The sequence below is a fragment of the Orbicella franksi genome, chromosome 13, assembly GCF_964199315.1.
Source record: "Orbicella franksi chromosome 13, jaOrbFran1.1, whole genome shotgun sequence".
NCBI classification, from domain to species: domain Eukaryota; kingdom Metazoa; phylum Cnidaria; class Anthozoa; order Scleractinia; family Merulinidae; genus Orbicella; species Orbicella franksi.
Genome location: NC_138157.1, coordinates 21,476,635 through 21,502,498, shown reverse-complemented (window position 1 = coordinate 21,502,498; position 25,864 = coordinate 21,476,635). Strand labels below are relative to the sequence as shown.

The 25,864-nt window shown below is 38.8% G+C and overlaps 1 protein-coding gene across 2 annotated transcripts; it reads left to right on the top strand.

Moving 5' to 3' along the window:
- The first annotated feature begins 146 nt into the window (after positions 1 to 146).
- Positions 147 to 25,670, top strand: LOC145465978 (glutathione synthetase-like). 2 transcript variants are annotated; one of them, XM_081449753.1, is made up of 15 exons: positions 1,606 to 2,063; positions 2,183 to 2,275; positions 13,839 to 14,157; positions 16,736 to 16,811; positions 17,791 to 17,978; positions 18,176 to 18,209; positions 18,750 to 18,823; positions 18,912 to 18,992; positions 19,285 to 19,368; positions 19,924 to 19,993; positions 20,366 to 20,487; positions 21,035 to 21,104; positions 21,738 to 21,819; positions 22,473 to 22,659; positions 24,678 to 25,670. In XM_081449753.1, the coding sequence occupies exons 3-15, from the start codon at positions 13,889 to 13,891 to the stop codon at positions 24,799 to 24,801; spliced, it is 1,461 nt and encodes a 486-aa protein (XP_081305879.1). In that variant the 5' UTR covers positions 1,606 to 2,063; positions 2,183 to 2,275; positions 13,839 to 13,888; the 3' UTR covers positions 24,802 to 25,670. The 2 variants fall into 2 exon arrangements, with proteins under 2 accessions (XP_081305880.1, XP_081305879.1); XM_081449754.1 differs by lacking the exons at positions 1,606 to 2,063; positions 2,183 to 2,275 and adding an exon at positions 147 to 226.
- Positions 25,671 to 25,864: the final 194 nt, after the last annotated feature.

Here is a 25,864-nt window from a genome sequence, read left to right as displayed (position 1 = left end):
CCTTGCTCGAATTACGCTCAGAGAACCCGGCATTAAATTCTTCAATATTGGCAGTTTCTATATACAGTGCGAGCTTAGCGCAGTGAAATTATACCATCTTTCACACAATTACATCCGGGGTTCCAATCTTTGGCTCTGAGCTGTGAGTTGACCACACGTAGGCCGCAGTCTGGGGAATCGCTTCAGCGCTGGACGAGTAAATACGATCTCCAACCTTAAAAACAAGGTAACAGCTGATTACAGTGTTTTTGTTTTCGTTTTTTTGGAACTTAAAAATGGCCTAAGGCGATATTTTGATAACCGATTTTTACCGTGAACAATTACGGTAGTGAAAAACTGAGGGAAAATTGAGATTTGCATTTGTAGGTGTTAACTTGGGTGTTATCGAAAAATGGCTCTGTTTGATCCGTTGTTTTATCGTCATTGGACAATTTGTTACTTCAAGTGAGCATAAAAAGTTCCAAGTAGATTTATTGGGTTTGGCCTTTTAACCCACATTTCAAGTAAAGAAATTGCAACCCGCATTACCCTAATTACCTGTAGCTGACGTAATTTTTAAACGATAAAATGTTTCCTTCTCGGACAATTAGTTACAAGTATTTGCTGAATTTGGTATCTATGTCTGAGAACAAACCTGTGAGACCAGTTAAATGAAGTAGGGAACTGGTTAAATGTCACATAATTCCAAAGAGAAATTTTCACGCATTTTGCTTCCAATATATTTGGGTCTGATACACGAGAAATTCGACTCTGACACCGGTCTTATTGACTGATTCTGAGGTCATATTTTACTTGGGAGGCAATGAACTTAAGGACACTTTGAAGGTGCCGTTATTTCCAGTGAACGCGTCTGAATCTCAGCTATAAACACAATTTACCTTCCATTCGTCGAAATATTTTAACAGAAACATCTGCTTGCCCCACGTTTTCTATAAAACACTGTCAAAGAAACGTCATTAAACAGATCTACCGCTTTTGATTGAACAGGTTACTGTTTCAACTACCATAAAGCTTGGCAGGTATTGCTGAAAAAAAAAAAAGGAATAACAAGCAGGGTTTTCTTTATACGAAGGCATAGCAGGGATGTTCGCAGCTAAACATATATACGTTGGAAACAAGGTGCATATGCAATGTTGAGCCACGTAGAACTGATAAAAGAGAAGCTGAAAACCCGAATATTGTATCTACGCTTTGCGTACCTCTAATTGTCACGCACATGAGCACAAAGAGCACGTCCGGGCTTGTGTTGTTCAAAACACATTATTTTTATTTGCCAAGAATACAATACCGAGGGTTAACTCTCACTCTTTTTTAGAAGCTAAAAAATGACCAGGGAATTTCCCCCAGAGCGTTAGCCTCTCAGAACGGAAATTGGGTCACACGATGCAAAGAAATATTCTTTTGAGTCGAACACAAGACCACACGAGAACTCGTCTCACTCTCTCTCTCCCTGTGGTGCGCGAGGGAACACTTTTTTTACAGGTGCAACCATGTAAGTTTATGGATCCATTTTAATTTTTATCAGAAATAAAGGTTACTTATCGATTTCGAATGGTCAGTTGCTTGTTAAAGCATCTAACATTATCAAGAATAGCAATCGTTACATACATCGAAACGTCGAATTACGTTACTCCTTATATTACTTATTGATTTCTAGTCTAAAATCAATGTTCTCGGAATAGAGCTAAATTAATGCTCAACTGAGTTATAGGGATGTTCCGCAGTCTTACTTGTAAACTTTATTAATGCCTTACCGTTACACAATGTAAACTTAAGTGCATAACTTTCAAATCTCCGGGCATTTACATGTAAAACCTCGGACAGATTTATTTTTGGACAAATTTTTGTCCGAAATTCAGGAAACGCTTCTGACATCGTGGACCAACAACATGTTTGGAATCATAAACCTTACGTCGAATGTCACGGAAGTTCACCAAATATGGTCATACCCGGGCAAACGGGTGGTTCAAAGTCACGTCATACCGTCGCTAGTTGAATAAAGTGTATCAACGACGGACAGACAAGGCGGAATTCGCAAATTTCGTCCCTGTAGAACGTGGAACGTAAGTTAAAATTGTGAAGTTATTTCCACGAATAGCCTGTATTTTGTTTTTCTTTCGTCTGCTTTCTGCCGATCTTGTCGATCAGCATGGTAGGCAACTTCTTGATGTTTACCTTGCAGAACCGCTATCGGTACGGCTGATAATGGATATGTACAGGAAGTCTAACTGTACTTCATATAGAGACCACGATTAGTTGGCATTCATCGTGTCAGGTACATGGGAGCATGTATTAATCTTGCTATCCTCACAACACCAAGTATAATCTATGGGGATATATTTTGAAACTTCCTTGAGATATTATTTGGCCCGCCAACCTTTGAAAAGCAATCACCACACAATGGCTGCGAAAATAACGATATTTCGGCTTCTTGTATTGATTTAAATTTAAATTCACGGTCTAATAGCTAGACACAGCTAGACAAGACCGTTGCCGAGGCAATATCGGAAAAACGCTTCATTTAAAATGCTTATTTATTTTTTAATGCATAGCCTCCGACGGGAACTTGAAATCAATATTAAATTCAAAACGTTTACCGAGGAAAATGCCTCGGTTCCCCTCCCTGAAATCATTCATTAGTTCACATAAAAATACTGTCTGTTCTAGAAACTGCGTGACGGCTGAAGAAATCAGCTACATGAGCTTACATGTACGCTGACTGACCGACGCTGATGCTGCTCTTTGCAATTTCCGTATTATGAACAAATCTTACTTTTGTGTATCATAAATTGCAATTTTGAATAATTAGTTTGACCCAATTAGGCTTTTGTCGATTGTGCTAGAATAATCTTTGGCATAGCGAAGATCTATGTTTACAAACATTGTCTTTGTTATTTAAATGTTCAAAACGTTAAACAAAAGAACTCTTTGTCTCACCACCCAATAGTTCTCTGGTTGGCATATTAATAACAATAGGTGACGTCACTGATATCTTTGTTATGCTATAAGTTAGCAAACCGGGCGTAATTTTTAGCTTTTGCTAAATTCAGCACTACTAGTGTATTCTGGCTTTTCTGACCTTGACGTAATTTCGTTTTGAACACCGTAAATACTAACGCCCCCATCGAATAAGCGCCCCTCCTATAGGTCAAAATTTGAAATAAGCGCCCCCCCTCCTGTCCCCCCATTTTGTGGAGGAGTACTGAGACAACAAAGGATGTATAGTTTTCGTTGTGTAGTATTAGATTTGTACACTGTTTCAGTTTGGGAACACGTTAAGTGAACGAGTTGAACATGTTAAGTATGGTGCTGCGCTTTAAACTTTAAGATCAGTATTTTATACCGATAAGCAGCTTATGTTGTTGTTTACGCGCAGATGATGTATTAAAAAAAATAGGTCCGCAATGCGTACGCGTGTTTAATGCGTTTTCAGCCAACTGGAGCCATAATCATAACGGGGGAGCCGTCCATGGAGTAGTGGAAAAGATTATAAGTTTTAAGCATGAAATGTTATTGACAGACGTTTACCGACAAATGTCAAATTAACTTGTACATGAAGTGTCAAGATGGTTTCCTGGAATTACTAAGCCTACTACATAAAAGTCAGTAACTGAGAAAGTTAGCCCCAAGTCAACGCCTTAATGGCCTTGAATTACACTGAAGTTCTGATATTAAGTTTTTACCATGGCTGTAAAGGGAATATAGACATGTTGAACAACAATCAATTTGCATGGAGAATTTACAAGGTTCTTTCATTAAAATATAACTGTAAGTGCAATAAAAAGAAAGCAATAATGCTAATCACTGTACATTTTGTATACTTCTTACGATAGCCTGTTGTAAGTTTGCATGTTGATCAATGGGTAGTTGTTTGTAGCATGTCTGCTGCACAGAAGAGTGTTTCTAATAATTAACTGAATCAAAATCTTCAAGTGGTTGTCAGAATACAATAGTTGGACAAAGAATTATGTGAATTAGCTCAACTCCTCACATAAAACATATTGATGAGACGTTGATACAAAGTTAAATACTTGTATGAAAAAAAAAATAATAATAATAATAACAATGGAGAACAGAGTGTTCCATTTCCCATTGCCCAGTGTGCCTGACTTTGGCTTACTAGATTCTTGCACTCACATCTGACATGACATGGTGCAGATGTCTTGCGTTGTTGTTAGTATCAAAATTGTTCAGTGCCAACTTTAACTCAAAGTGTAAGAACATGTTTCCAAAGCAACTGTCCTCAACTTTTCTGTACATTAGTTACTTCTTTGTAGGTGCAGGTCAAAATCTTGGTATTTCATTTGCTTTTGCATCTGAAGGTAAATGTCAGCACTGTTAATTTTGAATTTGCATTTTACATTATGTGTGAAACTCAGTGTTGCTTTGTTTCACTGGATCTGTTTATAACTCACATGATTATGTTGAACTGCAGTAATAATAGTCCAAAAAACACGTGAAAGGGTACAAACATACAGCAAAATTGTATAATTAGTTATTTTTATAGCAGAAATCCGACTTGTCAGGTCTGTGCAAGACATGCAAAACTGTCCCACTTTCCCTCTTTCACTGATAAATAATTATTGACTACAACATTTGGGCAATAAATCGCTTAGTAAAAGATTTCATGTGTAGTATCGAAGTATAATTTTACTCGTTGCTTGTGTATTGACTTGCTCATCAAAATACAGCACATTGACTCATAATAATATAGAGCAATACTTTGTACATCAAAACATCTATTAAGATATATCTGTTGTATTGCATTGCATGGTATGCCATAATACCCATTCCCTCCATGAGATGGGCCTTCAGGGAAACATAATGGTAGTTGTATTAATTATCTTGGAGTGGATATTTGTTTTTATAAATACAACTACCATGATTCCCTGCAGGCACATCTCACAGAGGGAATAGAGCATTTCAAGGTATTGTATTGTATTGTACATGTATACATCTATCAAAAATTGAAAACAAACATGGAATGCAGTGTATGACATTTGCAAACTGCAAACTACATTTAGGCCTAAATAGTGACCTGGTTAGCCTAAAAATCACTCTGCTTAGCCTAAATATCACTCAGGCTAGCCTAAATAATGCTCAGGTTAGCCTGTTTACAGTTAGCTCTCGGTAGTGGAAATGAGGATGCGATAATGAATAAAAAGTGTGCAGTCTAGAAATGTCATAGACCCCCTGGATGTAAGTCAGCTAGCTACGTGTATCAGTCTACAGCAAACAGTCATTTGTTCATACAGAATATCTTGAAGAGCTATATAGGTTATTTCCACTAATTATGTTCAGAGTGAAATAAGTTTGCAAATTAATATATTCTATTTGATGAGACAATTTAACACATTGCTCACCAGTATCTTCACCAAAGAATGTTGCATTCCCTTGATTTGTAGTCTACAGACACAGTGGTCGTTGGACCAATCATATCAAATATATATATATATTTTTTAATAATTTTAATTTACAAAACACAGTTCTACAATACTTACTTACGTTACTTACAATACGGGTTACTTATGCTGGCAATACAATACTCAATACAGTTCCTTACAGAAAATACAATTACTTGCGATACGGGCTACTTACACTGCTAACAGTGTAATACTCTACTTACATTACTTGCTCTACATACAGTTACTTACAATACGTTATACTGTATATTGACTTTGAGGAGGGAGGAGTACTTCTCACTAAAACATTTAATTAAGACAAATTTTCAAGATTGTATTTAATGTGTAGCTTACTGATAAAATCCTGAATGGAGATGGCCAGGCTATTTAACTTGCTTGAATAAATATAATGGCGCATAAATAAGGTAGTGTAGTTGAATTTCCGTATTATTGCTATGTCGTGGGAGCTTGTAGTAATACCGAACAAGGTCTCCTCTGTGATAGGAGAAACTTGACACGCATTCACTTGGTTGAACCAGTTCAAGACTTTTTGGGTAAACAATTTGGTAAACATACATTCGATAAAAGAGTGCTCAATTGAATCTTTATCTCCGCAGTATAGACATTCATCGTCCGCCTTAATACCAAATCTGAATAATTCTTTCTTAGTTACTATCGTTCTATGGATTAATTTAAATTGAAACTCTTTGAGTTTAGTTTCCTTACAAATGTTTTTTAGTGATTTAAAGATCTTAGTCCACACGTCCTTTTTTAACGAGAGTTTTTCGCTCCAACGTTTAGGGCTCGTTTGATCTTCGGTGTGAATCTTGACGTTAAGCAAATTATAAAAGTCCTTTGATTTAGCCTTGTACAGATTAATTTGTGTGGATTCGTTGAGGGAAAAGATATTATTTCCGGTAAAAAATGATTTGTTGATGATGTCGGAGCACTTGGCTAAAGACCTTAAGCGTTCCGGAATAGCGCTAACAACTTGATGATACTGTAAAAAATTGGATTCACAGGAATATTTATCACAAAACTCGCGGAATGTTAAAAAATTGCCACTTTCATTCAATAGGTCATTAATCGATAGAATATCCTTTTTAAACCATTCACTAAGGAAGATGGGTTTCCCGTCCACCAATATATCTTTGTTATTAAACAAAACTAACTCCTGCTTTTGATCATACGAGTAAAGAGTTTTTAATTCGTTGAAGAAGTCTAGTATCTTATAGAAGGGCGGGAGGTCTTTAGAATAATTTGTGTCGTAGTTGCACCCTAGTAGAAAGTTTAACCCTCCCTTTCTTCTGAAATAGTGCTCTGGAATAATACACCAATTACTATTGTCCGAAGTCCGCAACAGTCTCGTGATCCAGGCGAGTTTTAAGGCTTTTAACATAATATCAAAGTCGGTCATGCGTATTCCACCATTGTCTGGATCTTGGTAAAGGCCTGATCTTTTTATTTTATCTTTTTTGTTTTTCCAGAGGAACTTAAAAGATTTTGTTCTTACAATTTCCACAATTCCTTTGGGAACATCCACATTAGAGGCCGAATAAATAAGTTGCGATATACCCAAGGTTTTAATTAACATGGCTCTTCCAAATATCGTCAAGTCCCGTGAACTCCACATATCCAGCTTAGTTTGCAACTTTTGGATCTTTTTGTCGAAGTTGAGCTCGTTATTCTCCTTAATATTATACGAAAAATATATCCCCAATATCTTAACGGGGCTGTGGAATCATTTTAAATCCAGAGGCTTACTTCTATTACTTTTCCATTTCCCCAACCAAAGCGCCTTCGTTTTCTTTACATTTAGCCCGGGGGGGGGGGGGGGGCACTGCCATATATGGGCTATATAGGTATGTGCCGCTGTGAAGGGTATGGTTTTCAAGCAGTTTACTCTAGGAAAGGGTATATAAATCAGAGCTTTTGGGTCTAGAATAGGGTATCATTTTTCACAAAACTGACTGGTTGGTTGAAGATTTCATCTAGACTAAGGAAACCAGGAATTACCACTCAAAAATATATTTAAAAAATCAAATCAGCAAGTTTAAATTTACGCAAATCAGCCTCAACAGTGTCGATAGATGGGGGGATTTGGGGGAGTTTTCTCTAGTATAGGGTAGCAAAATTCAGCTGAACTAACTCTGGTTTAGGCTAAGGGTTCCAGGGTCCCAGCGGCACATCCCCACCCAGAAATTCCCAAAGTACCTCCCCCGGGACATTTAGGGACAGACCAGCAATTCGTTCGAAATCCCCAACAATTTTCAAGGCCATTTCTAAAGATTCTATGTCCGCATTGAATAGAGTTGTATCATCAGCGAATTGGGACAGCTTGATTTCCTTCCCGAAGACTTTGATTCCTCTCACATTGGAATCCTGACGTATCTTATTTGAGAGTACCTCCGCAGAAGGAATAAACAAATAAGGGGAGAGTGGGCAACCTTGCCGAACTCCTTTTGATGGTTTAAGCCAACTGGTTATAAAACCATTGTTTTGTACCGCACTTTCTGTGTTCGTGTAGAATATCTTCATCCAGCGCTTGATGTCACTACCAAAATTAAAATGGTCTAACGTTTTCATTATAAAGGGCCATTCAATCGAATCAAAAGCTTTACGGAAGTCTAGGGAGGTTAGAATGCCAGGTGAGTTTTGTAGACTCGTATATTCCGTTATGTCACCTATAAGTCGGATATTTTCCCCAATGTATCTCCCTTTTACGAAGCCTGTTTGGTCAGAGTGGATCAGGTTTGGTAGTGTCGGTTCAATGCGTTTGGCTATTGCTTTTGACGCTATTTTAAGATCAACATTAAGCAAAGTAATCGGTCTCCAGTTTGAAAGAACTAGGAGTGACCCGTCTTCTTTCGGAACTAAAGTAATTATTCCCCTTCGTTGTGAAATGGAGAGTTCACCTTTCTCGTGCGCTTCGTTGAAACTTGCTATTAAATCGTTTCCTAAAAGATAAAAAACAGGTATAAAATTCAACGGTAAATCCATCTTCCCCCGGTGCTTTATCATTCTGAAAGGTTTCTAGTATCTTTTTGCATTCTTCGTACGTAAGTGGACCCTCCAAGGTTCCTTGCACGTCCTCTGAAAGCTTAAGTGATTCAACATTTTCAGTGAATGTGTCATGAGCACTTTCAGAAAAGGTTAAATCCGAGGTATATAGGTTTCTATAATAATCTACAATTTGCTCTAGAATCAGTGTCTCGTTGCGCGTAATAGAGTCATCTTGTAATCGAAGTTCACTGATAGTTTTTTTGTTGTAATTACTTTTTTCAAGATTGAAAAAATACTTTGTTGGGCGTTCACCATTTTCTATCCAGCGGCAATTTGCTCTAAACATTGCCTGTTTTCCTTTTTCTTCGTAAATTGACTTAAGTTCCGTTTTCAGTCCGTCATACTCCCGTAGTACTCCATCGATGTAAGGAGAAGAAAAATTATCGCAGATAATAACATCAAGTTGGTCTATTCTACGTCTTAATTCCTGTTCTCGGTTGCTGATACATTTTGCTTTATTTTTGGAAAAGGAAATAGTCGCAGATCTGATTTCCATTTTCATTAACTCCCAAAAGAGTCTCTTATCCGTCACATGGCTATAATAGGCACCTTAAGATACCAGGACGGGACGAGCTAGGACGGCTACCGGAAGTAAATTCACTCAACCGGGCATGCGCACGAGAACTCTCGACTCATCTCTCTGCCGTCCTCATCTCGTCGAAGACGGCATTTCGCCCGACCAGCCGTCGTATCGAAAGCGTGAGTATTTTGCTCTTGTTTTGCCTCGATAACTGTTCCAATCGACTTTATTTTCAGTTATATTGATAGGAATGTTTATAAGGTTCACAGTTTTCGTGATTGTAGTGTAGAACACTACGCTGAGATACGAAAATGTGAATAAAAATATTCCTTGTCTGTTCGTTTGTGTTTCTGGAGTCACTGTTCAGACGCTATCACGAGTGAGCAAGCTCAATACAAACTGTATGCATTGAGAATACATCAGTGTAAGTACAGTCGATAAAATGTTGTAAGAATGAATGCCATGGAGCATCTATCGAGCAAATAAAATACACATTTTCAAACTGACGTTTAGTTTTTGTATGCTACCCGGAACTTGAAGCAACGTTTGTTTGATTTTTATGATGCTTGTTACAATTACAGATGGAAATTGAAACGTTCACCAAAAGTCAGGATTTTTCGGCGACAGAAATCCCAAACGCTCTAGTGGTAACTGAAAAGCCATCTGAAGTAGGTCGATCAGATTGTTCGTTTAATTTTTCATACGGAAATTATGGTTTCTCTATTGAAATATTGACAGATGTTTGCTTCACTTATACAGAAAAAGAAATTCAGCATCGCTGTTCACTATCGTTTAAACCTAATAGGATAAGATTTCTACCATCTCTTTTATAGTCTAATGGATGTCATTGCTTCTGTGAATAGCTTGTACGAGGTTCGAATTATTGACTTCGCCGTCCTTTGCGAAAATGCACATCTTAAGCATTTTGTTTTTGGCGACACTACGGTACCCGCGAAAGTTTCTCGCGTCCACTGCCGTTGCCGTCCTGGCCTTCCCGTCCTCGTATCTTAAGGTCCCTAATAACTGCACGCGTGAGCGTATGTATCACGAACCCTACTCACATACTGCATGTCATTCAATAGGGTGTTGTTAAATTTCCAGAGTCCTGGTCCCTGAGCAGGTTTGTTGGGCCAAGATAGCGAGATATAAATTGCGTTATGGTCAGGTGCGATAGCATGGAAAATTTCCGAATTCTTTACATCCCCAGAGAGATTTTTTGCAATTAAGAAAAAGTTAATCCTAGATTTAAGTTTAAGAGATTTTGATTCGTACGTGAATTTGCGTAACTTTGGATGTCGCATTCTTTGAATATCCACTAAGTCAAACATTTCCATCGTTGCCAGAATGCGATTACGGTAACTGGACGGTTTCCACGGTGCACCTCCGATCTTATCTTTTTTTGATAAAGTACAATTTCAGTCTCCCCCGACAATTAGCGAGGTGAGCTCTGATTTATCGATTATGCAATTGTTGAGCTCTTGCATGAATTGGAGTTGATTGGCCTGGTCATTAGGTGCGTAAATATTGCACAGTGATAGTTTTTGTCCATTAAGAGTGACTGTAATAAACACTATTCTGCCCGAGTCATCGGCATAAGAATAATCAACTTTTGGTTGTACAAAGGGATTAATTAAAATACACACACTTTACTATGCATGGTGCCATGTGAGAAAAATAGCTCGCCACCCCATTCTTTTCTCCAAATATTTTCATCGGCTCGTGCTGAATATGTTTCTTGTAAAAAATAAATGTTTGCTTTTTGATCTTTTAGGTATGAAAATATACTCCTCCTCTTGATTTGATCTCTGATTCCCCGAACGTTCAATGATAAGATGTCAAATTTGGACAAACTACCCGTATTCATATTACACGATAGAAAAGAAAAAAAGGAATTAAATTACGAGAAAAAAAAATACAAAAATTCACTAAAGTATAAACAATCCAGACAACGCACACAGACAAATACACACAACAACACAAAAGAGAACAACTAAACTTTTTTGCAAGTAGGGTAAAGAGATAAGTCACAGTTCCAAACAGAGTCCTTCCTCTCTCCCAAAATAATTCTAAAAGCAGGCTACAGATTCTCGAGGTCCTCTAATTCGATGATTTTGATGGGTCTCCCGTTCGGCGAAGTCTTCACGTAAATTGTTCCGTCCATCGACCATGCGCTCAATAGTTCGCCATCTCTACGTTTCTCGTTAGCTCGCGACATGATGCGGCGACGATAGGAAGTTAAGTTTTCGTTGATGAAGATCCTTGTCGTCTGTACTTTCGTTGCGTAGGAGGAGTCGGGGAAGAGGTCGGCCAGTTTGACGTGTTTAAGTTTTGTTCTAGCTCTGTAGAGATTCGTCTTGGCTTTGTGACTAATAATTTTTGCAATTATTGCTTTGTTGCCCCGAGTATTTAATTTATGGGAAATTTCAATGTCATCGGAGTTGACAGGAACCTCTAGCGCTTCTGCTACTTTTAGGATGGCCTCTTCTGTGGAGTTGTACGCGCTTTCTGGAATTCCATGGAATTCAAGAGAGTTTTTCCCGGTATATTGTTCTAAACGGTCTTGGAGGTCGTAAAGCTCTGCTATTTCCTCTTGTTGTTCATTTATTCGTTTCTTCGCATCGTCGAGCTCTTTCTCCGTAGCTGCAAACTGTGTCCTGGCTTTCGAAGAAAGGGAGAAAACGACATAGTGACTGAGAAATGGATAATAACTTAAGATTACCTTGAAAATTAGAAACCAACTCGCGACGGAAAGCTGTCCAAATTATTCGAAACAGAAAAAACGGCAACGACAACACAACATGTAGCGATAGGCCCAGGAAGTTATGGCAATGTGGCCGCATTTACTTGAACGCTCGAACGACAAGTTACTCGAACTCTGCTTCCATGCACACGAACGACGTGAACCAGCATTAGGTCGCCATTGCGCTCATATACTTGGTGTACGGCCTTCCCAATTTAATACGATGACAGTGCGAAATAACACTCGTGACGATTCATTTCTTCGGGAAATCCCATGGGACCTCCGAAGTTTTACACTCGGAATGGTTTAACACGGAACCGTTTTCAACATATTTGTTTAATGCGCATGCGCATTAAACACAAAAATGATCATGTCAGGCCACCATTGGGGAAAAATTAAATAAGTGCTCTCCCTCCCCCTCGATTAAGCGCCCCCTCGAATAAGCACCCCCCATCTCCTCCTATGTTTGAAATCAGCTCCTTGGGCGCTAATTCGAGGATTTACGGTATACTTCTTTTACCCGTTCTGTTTCTAAAACTTCTGTTACTGTTGTCTCCGGGCCGCCTGGGTCGGTGTGATGTTGCTTGATCTTGGGTCCCGCGTATACGTACCACTTACGCGCGTACCGCCGCCTTAGCTCATTTGGTAGAGCGCCAGTCTGCTGTGCGGGAGGTCGAGGGTTTGAGCCCCAGACCGGACCAAGACTCAGGGTCCTAAAATAACTGAGGAGAATTTACTGCCTTTGTAATTACATCTGCAAATGGTTAGACGTTCAAGTCTTCTCGGATAAGGACTATAAACCGTAGGACCCGTCTCCTGCATCTTCAGTGTTACAGGGTTAGCAGGGGACGTTAAAGAACCCACACACTTATCGAAAAGAGGAGGGCACGTAGTTCCCGGTGTGGTCTGGCCTTGTCTCGCGGGTTGGTGCTTTATACGAATTGTCCAAGAAGAATTACTGTGACTACGACTTTGACTAATAGCGACCTTCTTTGACATTGGACATCCATGATATGGGCAATTGACACTGTCAAAAAAAGTGATCTGCGGACCAGTAACACGTGACCGTATTGCGGGTTCAAGTTTAGAACTCATCGAGGTCACGTGTTTTATGGAGTTGACCGCTGGCCAAGTGCTGGTTTTCGATTGGATCGCGAGGCTCATGTCAAATTAATTTGCTGTAATCAGGACTAGGTTGTTCGGCAGCCGGTTAACGCTAACCCAGGATTAAAAGTTTAACCGTAGTATAAACTTTTCTTGTATACAAATGTTTTTCAATGCTTTTGTTTCGAGTAGTTTGAGATTTATATTCAAACTCAAAACAGAAGGCCAAACTATATACAGAAAACCTCACTGTAAAGTAACAAAAACAAAACTCAAATCAAAATTCTCGCTTTCCCTGGGTTAGCTTAATCGGGCTTTGAACAACCCGGCCTAGGAGCTCCGCGTTTAGGCTTGGCTAAATCTATATGTTACTAATATTAGCTATTTCTTTAGATGGACATGATCATCAGATATTGATATTTATCTACAAAATGCATGTTGAACAATGGCTTCTACTGAAAAACATTATTTTATTTATCAGCTCCTCCAGACATTTCTCAAATAATCTTTTCATTCATGATGATGACGGCACAATGGCTGAGACATTTTCTTTTTGAAAACAAGTTGCTTTGCTCGCCTGAGTGTTTTAATTTTACGCTCGCCGGAAACCTGTTCACGGGCTAGATTTTATTCAACAGCAAACACCGAAGCGGAGATGACTGAAAAAATTAACTCGAAAACTCAGCTTTAGCGCTGTAGGTCGCGCGAAAGCTACTGATAACCGCTGTAAGTTTTGTTATTTTGTTTTCAGTTGTTATTTTGTTGACGTTCATTGCTTCCAAAAAGAATTGTAATTCAAATAATGAATTTATTGACCGGGCAATACAAGTGTAGAAATAAGTTAGCCCCACCATGGGGCTATTAATTTCCAACGAACGTCCCACGTGGGGTGGAGGGAGGAGAATAACTGGGCTTGTAATTGACGGACGAAGCTATGTATGATGTACGCATGTCAAACGTTTGCATTCACTCAGAAATGTTGCTGAAACTTACTGTTTTTGTATTTCAGATTTCCTATAATATTTTAGGGGATTCATAATCAAGCAAGATTCTTTCAAAATGATGGCTCGTCTGCCACATATTAGCGACAACGAGGTTACTCAGGATGAAGTAAAATATCTTGAGAACGAAGGCAAGGATTACTGCATGTCACACGGAATGGTTTATAAAGACTCTAAAGGAGAAACACAACACATTCCCTTCACTCTTTATCCATCACCCATTCCACTGAAGCTTTTCACAGATGCAAAAGAAGTGCAGACAGATTTTAACCTGCTGGTACACAAAGTGAGCCGGGACTACGAATTTACAAAGAACGCGCTTTTGAGGTATTGTACGTTCTGTCATGAGAAGTTACAATGATCCCCATTGAATCAAATAATATTTTTTTAGCTCACGATATGAAATTGTGCAAATACAAAAATAGGTTAATATACAATCTTATGCTTCTGCTACATTGTATCTACAGTATCAGTTCCACATTTTAAAAATAGCGATAATATGTACTGAAGTGTGTGTGTGATGTATGCATGTCTGTTTGTTTAGAAATTTTGAACTTTTGAAATCAATTAAAGTTAATCAAAATGCGCAAGAAAACGATGTCAAAGGGGAATCTCTTTGCAAGCACAGAACGTGATTTGTAAGCTCAATTAATAATGCGGGTTGCGTTCGTTGTGACGGTGGGATAAGATTCTTTGGAAAGATATCGTCCTTTTTGCTAGCCTCTTCCAGGTGTTCGGTTAGTTGGGGGCGCAGCGCGAAAACCGGCGAACGAAAAAATAGGGGAGAAGCACTTTGTCTCGCCGCGCTTCTCCCCTATTTTTCGTTCGCTAAGTGTTTTTCGCGCTGCTGAACACCTGGAAAAGGCTACCTTTTTTCCAGACTTCATGACGATACCAGGCTCTCTTTTACTGTTGTCGTTGATGCCATTAATTATTTCTAGGCCTTTTGCTAAAAATTGAACCCCATTTTTGAAAACAAACAACCACAAAACTTTCAAATTAAAAACCTAGGCAAACATATCCCGACAAACTGTGCTGTCCAATAATTTTTTACAAAATGCATTTTAAACCGGTGGGTCAGGTGTACATTTCGCGTTAAAACGTACCCATAACGTTTGTTGCCTCTTTGTTGTACGGACAGTCCTGTGGCAGAAGCACCTTGAAGAGGGTTTCAATGAGATTGGGGCTTTTATGGCTACTAACAACGGTTAATATTTTGGATTTTTTAAGGCTAACGGTTAGTTTATTTTCCTAACGGTTGACAGATATATCTTATAAATTAGTAACCATCGCTTAAAAAGTTAAAAATTAATGCATGTTCGTTGTACGATCGTTCCGGGATGGAAAAAAGTACTATTATAAGAATTGTAGACTACTATGGCCTACTACTATAGTAAGACAAGACATGTCTTAACAAGAGATCTTGAAATTTTCGTGGCTAAATTGTTTTTTACGGTTAACACTGGTCAGTGTTACGGTTAACGGTTAAAAATTTTCCAATTTTTACGCCTAAAGGCTAAAGTTTTGGCCCATTTTATGGCTACAGGTTAACCCCAATAAGACCATCTTTGAAACTAGCTGGCTTATGTAGAAAAGCAATCTCAGATGATGATCTATACACACGTTTTCCTGGGATGTAAGAAAAGTGCGGTTTTTTGCACTAAGTGAACTACAACCTTGGAGTTTACGACTCCTAAAGGCCCAGAGACATCTTCCTCTTCCTAGTTCGTCATTCGTTTTTATTTAGAGATTGTTGTCGCCACAACAACTGATTCCTCAACTGGTGAAATTTCATTGTTCTGGTGGGATACGACGGAAACGACTTGGTTTTCTTAAGCCCTGGCCAAACGATCGCAACATGTCAACGCAACGTATCGCAACATTGGCTACCCCGTTGCGACGTGTTGCGACAGGTTGCAACATGTTGGGTGTTGCTGGCTCAAATTTGAAAATGGTCAAATTTTTCATGCAACATTTGTGGATGTTGCATGATGTTGTAGTCGTTTGGCCAGGTCCATCCAACAATGTTGCGCCCGGGCATGCGCACTAGTTCGATTTTCAATACCCGGCCAAACGATCGCAGCATTTCAACACAACATATGCCAGCGCTGTTGGCCCAGCATTTGTATGCTCCTGCCAAACGATCGCAATATTTGAACGCAACATATCGCAACATTGTTGGGAGCAACATGTTGCGCGCGTCTGACCACCGTGTTGCGACATGTTGGGTGTTGAAAATCGAACTAGTGCGCATGCTCTGGCACAACGTTGTTGCACGAACCTGGCCAAACGACTACAACATCATGCCACATCCACAAATGTTACATGAAAAAATTGACCAGTTTCAAATTTGAGCCAACAACACCCAACATGTCGCAACATGTCGCAACACGTCGCAACAGGGTGGCCAAACGCGCGCAACATGTTGCGCCAAACAATGTTGCGATATGTTTTGTTGAAATGTCGCGATCGTTTGGCCGGGGCTTGCAATGAAACCACATACAGTGGAGGGCGGTTAAACACATATTTAATAATGCTGCAGATTGTTTCACTTGCTGTTCGGTTTTTGGCGATCCAGAAGAATCTCGATAATTGTCACTCACTATGAACAGTATTGAGTGAAAACCGCCCAGTTATAAGTGGCACTGGTAAAACCCTGATTTTTCACCGGCAAAACCTGTCAAATTTCCATCTCGCTGATTGGTTTAGAAATTCATGGTGTAGCTTGCTTAACACCAAATTTAGTAATCATCTTTCTTCAGTACAATGTACGGTATAAGAACATTTTTTACATATGTATATATTAGAGATCACTGTTCTAAGGTAATGACGATTTATTATTATCGGTTACATCTATTCACGTTTAATTTAATTTTTTTTATATAATTAAATTTCCACAACTTAGCACAGTGGCTGCTGATCCCTTTACATCAAGACTCTTTGACATTTATGAAAAAGTCTGGGAACAAGGAAATGCTCAGGTTAGTACAGTCAAGCTCCCTACCCCACCCCTGCCCCCCCAACCCCCCCCGCCTCTCAGTTCCTGACGGCAACGATCTTCCGCCCATCATTCCACTAATAACGGGCTTCGTATTGTTTCTTAGACTGTGATAGACTTGAGGCCGATTATGACGATTATGATTTTTCTTCGTCATTAAAAGTAGAAAACCAGTTGATTCAACCAGAAAAAATAAAGTATACAGTGAAACCTGTATTAAGCGGATACCCTCTATTAAGTGGACACCAGCTGAAGTCCCATAATTTTCTTCCCATATTTACTGTAAAATAAACCTGCATTCAGCGGACACCTCTGTTAAGCGGATGCGGACACCAATATTAAGCCATTTTGTTGCACAAAACCTGCGACAAGCGGACACTTCAAGAGCTTTTTACTTCTAAAGGTCTAGGCGAGACTCATTTAACATTGTTCAGCGATGTCGTTTTATAAGCAAAGTGATTATTCCAGACTGATGCATTGACTGACTGGATCGGACATTCTCCTATGAGCAGTGTTTGATCTTACACTGTGTTACACTGTGTTACAAAAGAGTTGATAATTAACTATTATTGCACAACACCCTGTATTAAGCGGACACCAGTGAGTGTACGTCCCAAGGGTGTATGTTTGGGCGAAATGAAAAAACATAAATTACTGACACTGAGCAATGAGCTAGTACTAGCTTGCAGACTGCACGTCAGTGGTTATCTTGACGTCATTCAGGTCATTCCGTTCTATACAATTTACTTTATAATTTACGTTTTAAGTTTATTTCACGATGCAGGAAAAAATTATGCTTTTAAAGCTGCTATTCTAAGGCGTATTTCTCGCCATTTACTGCCTTTCTCTGGGCTGAGTTTTTCCATTTTAATTCAGCCAAGTAAAGCTCCGCCGAATAATAAGCATACGAGATCGGAGAGAAAGAAGCAAGTGATAAACTGTTTTATTTTGTTTTCTTTCAGTCAATCTCATTAGGAATTTTTCGGTCTGACTACTTGATTGACACCACAGGCGGGTTACTCGATCAATGTTGCAGTTGTACTAGCAGTAGTGATGCCTCTGCCGACTCCATTTACATCAAGCAGGTTGAAATGAACACCATATCACTCGGTGGAATCTCGTTTTCTTGTCTTGTTCCCGACATGCACAGGTAATTGGCGTGTAAAATGTTTAACTGTCAAGGTCATTTTCTTTCATTGCTTACCCTTTATCTAGACCGTATTTACAGATTGTTAACATTTTACTGCACTCTTCTAACCAGGAATACTCTATAAATGGTTTAAAACGGTTAATGGTGGCTAGAAATGCTCTTTACTCATGACACATTTTTCGTCCTTCACATTTCAGATATCTTTTACATTCAATGGGACGAGAGAACAAGGTAATGTTATCCCTAATTTAGAGAATTTCTCTCTGTTATATTGACGCTATAATACCTAATAATTGCTAGTCGGATCAAGTGCACCTACAAAATATATTAGACATTTTCTTATGATAAGAGCTGATCCATTATAGAGGGGAGCGGTTTGCGCAATTTTTCAGCTTCAGATGTGGGAAACTTTTCTCGATTTGTTACTCGATTAGTTTTTTTTTTTCTCTCGGCTCGGGAAGCCAGTCGCAGTGCAGGATTTGATTCATCTTTGCCGCTCACGGAACTAGCCATGTAATAATTACTGGTTGTGTAGTCATACCTTATCTCATGATCAACACTTTTGTTCTGTGACACACAGTCTCGGTCACATTCCAATAGAGTTTTGTTCCCAGGCGTGATTCTCGGGCTCTCAGTCTCCTCTGGTTTATCGGCCGTGTTAAGAGTATCGTCCAAGACCAATTGTTTCGGCCAAACCTAAATCTCCTACTCTCGTGCACTGAGTTAAATATCTTATGTAAGTTAACGATTTGTATTGTGTCCTTTCTCAAGGTGCCTCCAAATCCCGCATTAGATGAAGCAGCTGGTGCTCTCATTAGGGCCTGGGAACTATATGGATCAGACAGGTTAGAGCAGTTTCTTATTGTTCACTTGTTTGTTTGTTTGTTTGTTTAGTTTGTGTAGTTAACAGCCTTGCTACCGTTTTGTTTTTAGTGCTGTCATCATGTTCGTTGTTCAGCCTGACGAGGTTAATGTTTATGACCAAAGGCTGCTGGAATACCGTATTCATGAGAGGTAAACACTTAATTCTGTTCACTCAATAACACACATGCAAAGGATTAACAATTGCTTTTAGATATAATAACAAGTCCAACCATTCTCTAGATGTGGACACGCTGAATATCTCCACGATTTTATCAGAATATATTCTGACAAAACGTGCGTTAATTTGATAGAGGTTTTGTTGCCCTAATTCTTGTACCTGCAATGCCCTCACGTGAGAACAAAAGCTTCTAATTATCGGATTCTTTTCATGTCTCTGAGTTTCTTTTTTCTATTACTTTTGTACGTTTTTCTGTTTATGCAGGAACAATGTTGTAAAAGTGATCAGGCGGAGCCTTAACGACATTTTTAAAGACGGTAAAATGAGCAACGATAAATCCATCTTTGTGTAAGTTTCTTTGTTAATTTTTTTTCCTTTCGAGACTAACGCGCTCATAATCGTGGTCTATCAGCGAATAATCGATCGTGACCGAGCCAATCAGATTCGTGGATTTACAACACAACAGCACACGATAACTGCCTACTATTAATCAACAGCTTTCAGCGAATCAGTCAGTGCTATTCAAGCAACACGTACAACTGTTTTAGAGCGGTTTTCACTTGAGTGCGGAAAAGTGATTGATTTTGCATTGCTACGCTTTACGATTGGCTTAAAAAATTCGCGCCACTTTTTCGTCCAACCAGAAGTAAAACTAAAACCAACTGTGAGTCGCTTGCACGTATTTTCCCGCGCTTCGCGTCAGTTTTAATTGGTTCACAAGATTGCGTGTGTGCTTTGTGATTGGCCCGAGTGATCACTCTGGTTTTACGACTCAGTTGAAAACCGCTCGATTACAAGACTTGAATGGACTTTGTCAGTAACTGATATATTCTTTACATAACATTCATTTTGTCGAGAGGGTCTGTTGAAGTGATAATTATCTGTTCTGTTCTTGGTGAACAGGACTGGACTTGAAGTTGGCGTAGCTTATTTCAGAGCAGGCTACACACCCAAAGACTACCCCACAGATAAGGTAAGTTGATTATGCATAATATAAACAGTTGGTACCAGTTAAGTTCTAAGATAAGAAATGTAGCAAGAACACTGGAACTTAGTTTAGAGGACGAGAAGTCTCTCTAATTCAGTTATCTTCATACGCCAATTTGCTATGTGTGTATTTAAAGCATACAAATCCTTACCTCTTTCTACATGGCCAGGTAGACGTGTAAACGTATCCTTAAATTTTGAGAATTAATTGATCATTAAAGGTTTATTGCTACAATGGAGATCGCAAGTAGTAACAAATAAAGAAGTGGTTGTAGCTAAGTTAACCTATCAGTTTTTGAGATGTATTTTGCAGTCTAATTGTGAGTGGTAATAGTTCAACAAGTGCTTGGTGTTTCAGGAATGGTCAGCTCGTTTAACATTAGAGTTGTCTCGTTGTATTAAATGCCCTACAGTGGCGCATCATTTGATGGGAACCAAGAAGATACAGCAAGTGCTAAGCGACCCTGGGGTCCTAGAAAGGTATAACTACGAACCTCTATACTAACACTACATTTACATAATCCTTCCCCAACCGTCCCGTAAAGGTTAGCTTAGTAATTGGCTCTCCTTAAATACACACCGAAGCCCCGAGATATTGCCTAGATAACAACTGCGAAACGCGTCTCTTATATTATACGGGGACACAATTGGCAAGTATTATATCTATCCCTTGCATTCAAATCAAATGACCTACCACTCGGTCTTCTGTATATATGGGACGAGATGCAATGGTCTCCAAGTAGGGGATAAGTTAGGAGTTGTTCAAAATGGTTAGTTTGTCACCACTGGGGTCCTTTTACTTATATTGGCAACACCCTTAGTAGCCGTCAGCAATTTTACGAGGTGATAATAACTAATCTGCAATGATCCTTAGAGTTCAGTAGAATGAACACTCTTACATCTGATATAAGAAGTGTGGCAAACAATCAACACATAGTGGCCTGATAGTAAAGATTCTTACTGCGATCGCATTCAGATTGTGCTTGTGCCATACTCTGTAAGCAGATCATAACATTTTGTTTTCCAGGTTCCTACCCGACAATGAGTCAGTAGGCAGAGTGAGAAAAACCTTCACTGGATTGTATACTCTAGACCCGGTAATGTCCGCTCAGTTAATGACTTTTTTTATCAAAACAATCTTTTTCCTGGATCATCTTGGGATCTGAGGGTCCTGGCAAACGTGGTAACATATCCCACTGGCAGTGAACCCTCCGCCCCCCTTTTCGTTCACACGCCGGCACAAAGTTTGTTGCAGGAGCAAATTTTGCTTTTTCGTAGCGAACATTGCTTCCAATTTTTTTTTTCTCAAAACAATCTCGTTCCCTTGCAACGCAACAGTGTTTTCCAGTTGGACATGTTTGCAAGGGCTCTAAAATAGTAAGTGTAAAACTGTCGTTCAAAGATGCGTTTTTTAACAATATTTTCTACACTTTTCCCACACTTTTCCCACTCTAAGGTCTGTTGTTTTGTATCGCTCACATTTTGCAGCGGACAATTGCCAAAACACATGAATGGTGCGTACATCAAACTGATTCAGTGGTAACGTTCTCAGCAGCGCTAGTTAGCCAGTAACTTTCAGTTTGTTTTCTGATGGCATGATGCTGAAGTGGCAGCTTTCACTATACTTATTGTATTTCTTCCTGGTTAATAACTAGTACTGTTGGAAGATAATTCTGTCACGTTAGATCTGACTTCGTCTGAATAGGGTGAAATTTTTGCTGTAATTATAGGGACCCAAAGGCGATCATTATATAGAGTGTTGTCTTCAGATGGTAGATAAATGTGTTCTTAAGCCTCAGAGGGAAGGAGGAGGTATGAAAGCTGGCAATAATGATTTATACCAGGTGGTCGTATTGTCTAAAACCCATTAAATAACTAGGTTAAAATTAGTTGGTTTTCGTCCTATGTATCACTTAGAAATAGATGAAAGTTTACGAAAGGTTATCATTTGCAAACTGTAGCGCTGAGATTGCACAGGACATCCGAGTTTCGTCAAGCAGCCAATCAGAAGGGTACACACAGAAATATGAAAGTGGACCTAACATATGTAAAAGCTGTGGGGAGTTAATTTACTTGTGCAGTCGGTGGTCAGTGGTTTTACACTAAAAACTTGACCAGTGCACTGTCCAGTGCGCTATCGTGATTTGATTTATACAGATATTGTATTGCTAAAAAAAAGACAAACCAAAGCTTGAAGGTTGCCAATAGTTTTGAAGCAAAACAGCAGGCGGCTTGTGATCAGATAAAAACAGGACAAAATGAGACATTGCTGGTTTTGGAGATCTCGTCGTTTCAAAATTAATGTACTAGGCAAACATTAACTGCGTTATATCACAGCAAAGCATTATACCTTGGACGTGTAAGGATGTAAGCGAAAGAAGTAGTTGCGTCACATGTCACAACATTGAATTGGTTACCTTGACATTTCTTCTTCTTTTTCTTTTTCTAATTATTCGACTTGGCAGGCAATAACATCTACGGTGAAGACATCCGTCGCACGTTACTTAACAACTCTGAAAACAGGACTCAGTATATATTGATGGATCGTATCTCACCTCAAATTACCAAGAACTTTATCGTTCGTCAGGAGTCGACAAGTATACGTCCTGCTGACGTCATTCCTGAGCTTGGCATTGTGGGTATTTTTATCAGGTAATAAGCTTTTAAACTTAAGTTTTTAAAATATTTTTGGTATTTTTTATTGCAACAATAACATTACATGACAAGCAAAAATCACGTACTCTTCTTCTACTGCTAACATAACTTACGATTTAACAAAACTAACAAATCTTACAATACTAACATTATTTACAGTTTATTAATATCTTACGTTAATTGCATGTAGCTACAATAGGTGGCTTTCTTACATAGTTTATCTGTGATTTAGATTTATGTTTGTCAATTTTAATTTTATTTGTCAGAAGGCATCCAAATAAAACTCCTCTTTCTTGAAGCAGTATATAAATAATAATTGGCTATAATCATGCAGAGATTTAAGCCAAGACGACGAGCGAAGTTATCAGTCACATCATATATTATTTCATTTTCATCGAGAGTGATCGTACCTCCGTTTTTGGTTCCACCAATTAGTAAGAGAGACCAAAAAAGTTGAGCTTCAGAACAGGTTACAAAAAGATGGGTTGACGTTTGTCTTTCGCCTCAGAGGTGACATTTATCATGTTTCTTCATTGAATTTCTAAAAAGTGTCGAGTGGGTAGAATGTGATGAATAATCTTGCATTGGAAAATGGCGAGTCTGGTGTCTTTGGTAACATTCAACGGAAGACTATAAATGAGTTGTATTGCATCTTATTATTTTAGGTTGCCTTCTTTCATCCTTTGTTCAGCTGTAGGCGTAATGAATTTACCCTTAACAAAGAATTTAGTTGCCGATTTGCAAGAAAGTTTATTCAAGGATATCTGATCCTTCACAGAACGTTTTTCCAAAGGTTCAGAAACATTTCCTTTGAAAATATTGATCCACCTTTGAGGGACTGCGTGGCATTGACCGTAGTATTTCAAGAAATTTGTTTTAGTTTTGAACTTGCTACAGAATTCGTTAAAAGTTAGGAACCTGTTACCTTGAAGAAAGTCTTCAATTTTGTTTAATCCAGTATCGTGCCATTTTCTATCTAATAAATGGAATATCCCTCTGTATTATTTTAATGTGCTTTTAAACTAAAGTACTGGCTGTCATTTGCTCCCTAATGTAATCAGGTTTTCGTGGTAGGGATAAGCGTTCTACAGTTGTGTGATCATCAAGTGCTCCTTAAATGCGCCCATCCAAAAAATCGTTTGCCCAAAAGTATATTTGAGGCGTATTGTCGGAATTTTAAGGTTTCAATGTAATTTGATTTGTCTCTTAGGCCTGAGTAGGTGAATCTGGTAGATAAGTAGGCAAGTCTGGTAGGTGAATACCTAAAGACAAGTGCATGTTGTGTATTGGGGTTTACAGCGCGTTCGAGTGGCCTGAATAGTACCTTTTGATTGAGTCAATTCCTTTTACATTACTAATGAATTGAACAGTTCCAGGTATTTACCAATGTGATTTATCTCACGTTGCAGTGTTGTAGAAAGATAGTTTCTAATAGATCTTATATCGAGAAAGCGTGACGCCCTGTAGAGCCACGTTTTAGCTTAAAAGATTGTTCAGTGACGATTTTGTTGTCTTTCTTGTCGTGGTTGCGCTAGTAGGGGCATTGAATATTAAACGTGAGACTTTGCTGGAAGACGAGACTTCGAGCCTGAAACATTTTGACTTGAAAGTGCTTTAAATGCGAGTGCTAGGCGTTCAGTCCTAAGACTTTCTTGGTCTTGCAAAAAATTGACACTCCAAGACTACCTGGTAAAAAAAAAAAGATCGAGACTGTGAGATGCTTGTAACCTCCAAAAATACGAGACTGTAAGACCGCTGAAATTCGACGAACTTTTTTCGAGACCCATGAGTTTTGAACTACTATTCTCTACCCCCTTTTCAAGTGAGCTATCACAAAATATTATCCAGTTTGTCGCTTCCGTTCATGTTTGCCGCTCAGCTAAAAAACAAAACACGAGGAGGCAATAGAAAAAAATCTATACCCATAAATTACAGTTTCAAGTATGATAACATCATGTACAAGCATTAAACTAGCATTAAAGTTAGTCAATTGTTTAAGTTTAATTTTGTTTCAGTCGCGGAGATGAAGTGCTGGTCAACAAAGAGGGAGGTTACCTAGTAAGGACCAAAACAACTGAGCATGCGGATGGTGGAGTGTTTGCTGGAAGGGCTGCCTTTGACAGTCCATATATGGTATAACAAGGACATATGTGTATCTTTGTGAATTCAATAGTAACAGTTAGGTTAAACTGGACCTTGATTCTCAAATCATACTCGTTGACAGTGTGGTGTGCTTCCTAAGCAGTGAAGGGGTTGCCATTTTCTTTTGTTAAATTTTGCTTGTAGTTATCAAACCCGTACTTTTTACATAAGATGACAAATTTCTTCAACTTGAAAGTATTATTCGATAGCTTTTATTTGAATGGTCAAACAAGGATTAAAGTTTCATCTGTAGATTTAAGACGAAAAGCATCCGACAGCTGATTGATAAACTTAAGGTTTGACTCTGAATGTTGAGCGAGGGTCACCACAGTAATATCACTTTATTTCAGCAGTACATTTCTACGTGAGTGGTAACCATTGCTATAGTTATATAAGCATTGTAAAGTAGTGCATTAAACACTTGCAAACAAAGAACTTAAGGAAAAATGTCTAAATGTAATCGAGTTGCCACGTTAACGATTTTTCCTCCATCTTTTTCACAATTCATACACAAACAAAATGAATACGAATGTGTCGTATAGCACCTAGAAGACCAAGCTAGAAGTAGTGGACAGCGAAAATCAGTCATTTTATTGCTAGCCGGTTTGGTTTTAATTACCGTACTTTTTAGTTTTCACTCACGCCTATTATACTTGTCATTTCCACGCTATGTATGATTGATTTTTGATGTGGGCTATATTCCGGGTTAATTTTAGAATATAAAAAAGGGTAAATATATATGTGGATGACAAGGACGAGGCCTGTTTTATGTTCATAAGAAATAAGAATAAGCATATTAAGAAATTTTCGGTAGAATTCATTGATTATTAGAGATGCTCCGCTAGTTAGATATATTCTGATTAGGCGATTTTGTTGTACAATAAATTTGCATTTTTGATTGATTTGTTGACACTTAAGGCTGATTAGATAAAATAAACAGCTTTTGAATCAACCTCGTTCAATTCCCAGGGCTTGTCCCTCACAGATTGGGAGGGGCGGCGAAAGACCCTGGCATCGGCTGGTCATAAAGCGTAGGACCCGTCTCCTACATCTTCAGTGT

Coding starts and splice junctions, on each gene's coding strand:
- LOC145465978 (XM_081449754.1), top strand. CDS start 13,889: ATGATGGCTCGTCTGCCACATATTAGCGACAACGAGGTTACTCAGGAT. Junction 18,993..19,284: donor GAATACCGTATTCATGAGAG/GTAAACACTTAA, acceptor CTGTTTATGCAG/GAACAATGTTGTAAAAGTGA. Junction 19,994..20,365: donor AAGACTACCCCACAGATAAG/GTAAGTTGATTA, acceptor TTGGTGTTTCAG/GAATGGTCAGCTCGTTTAAC.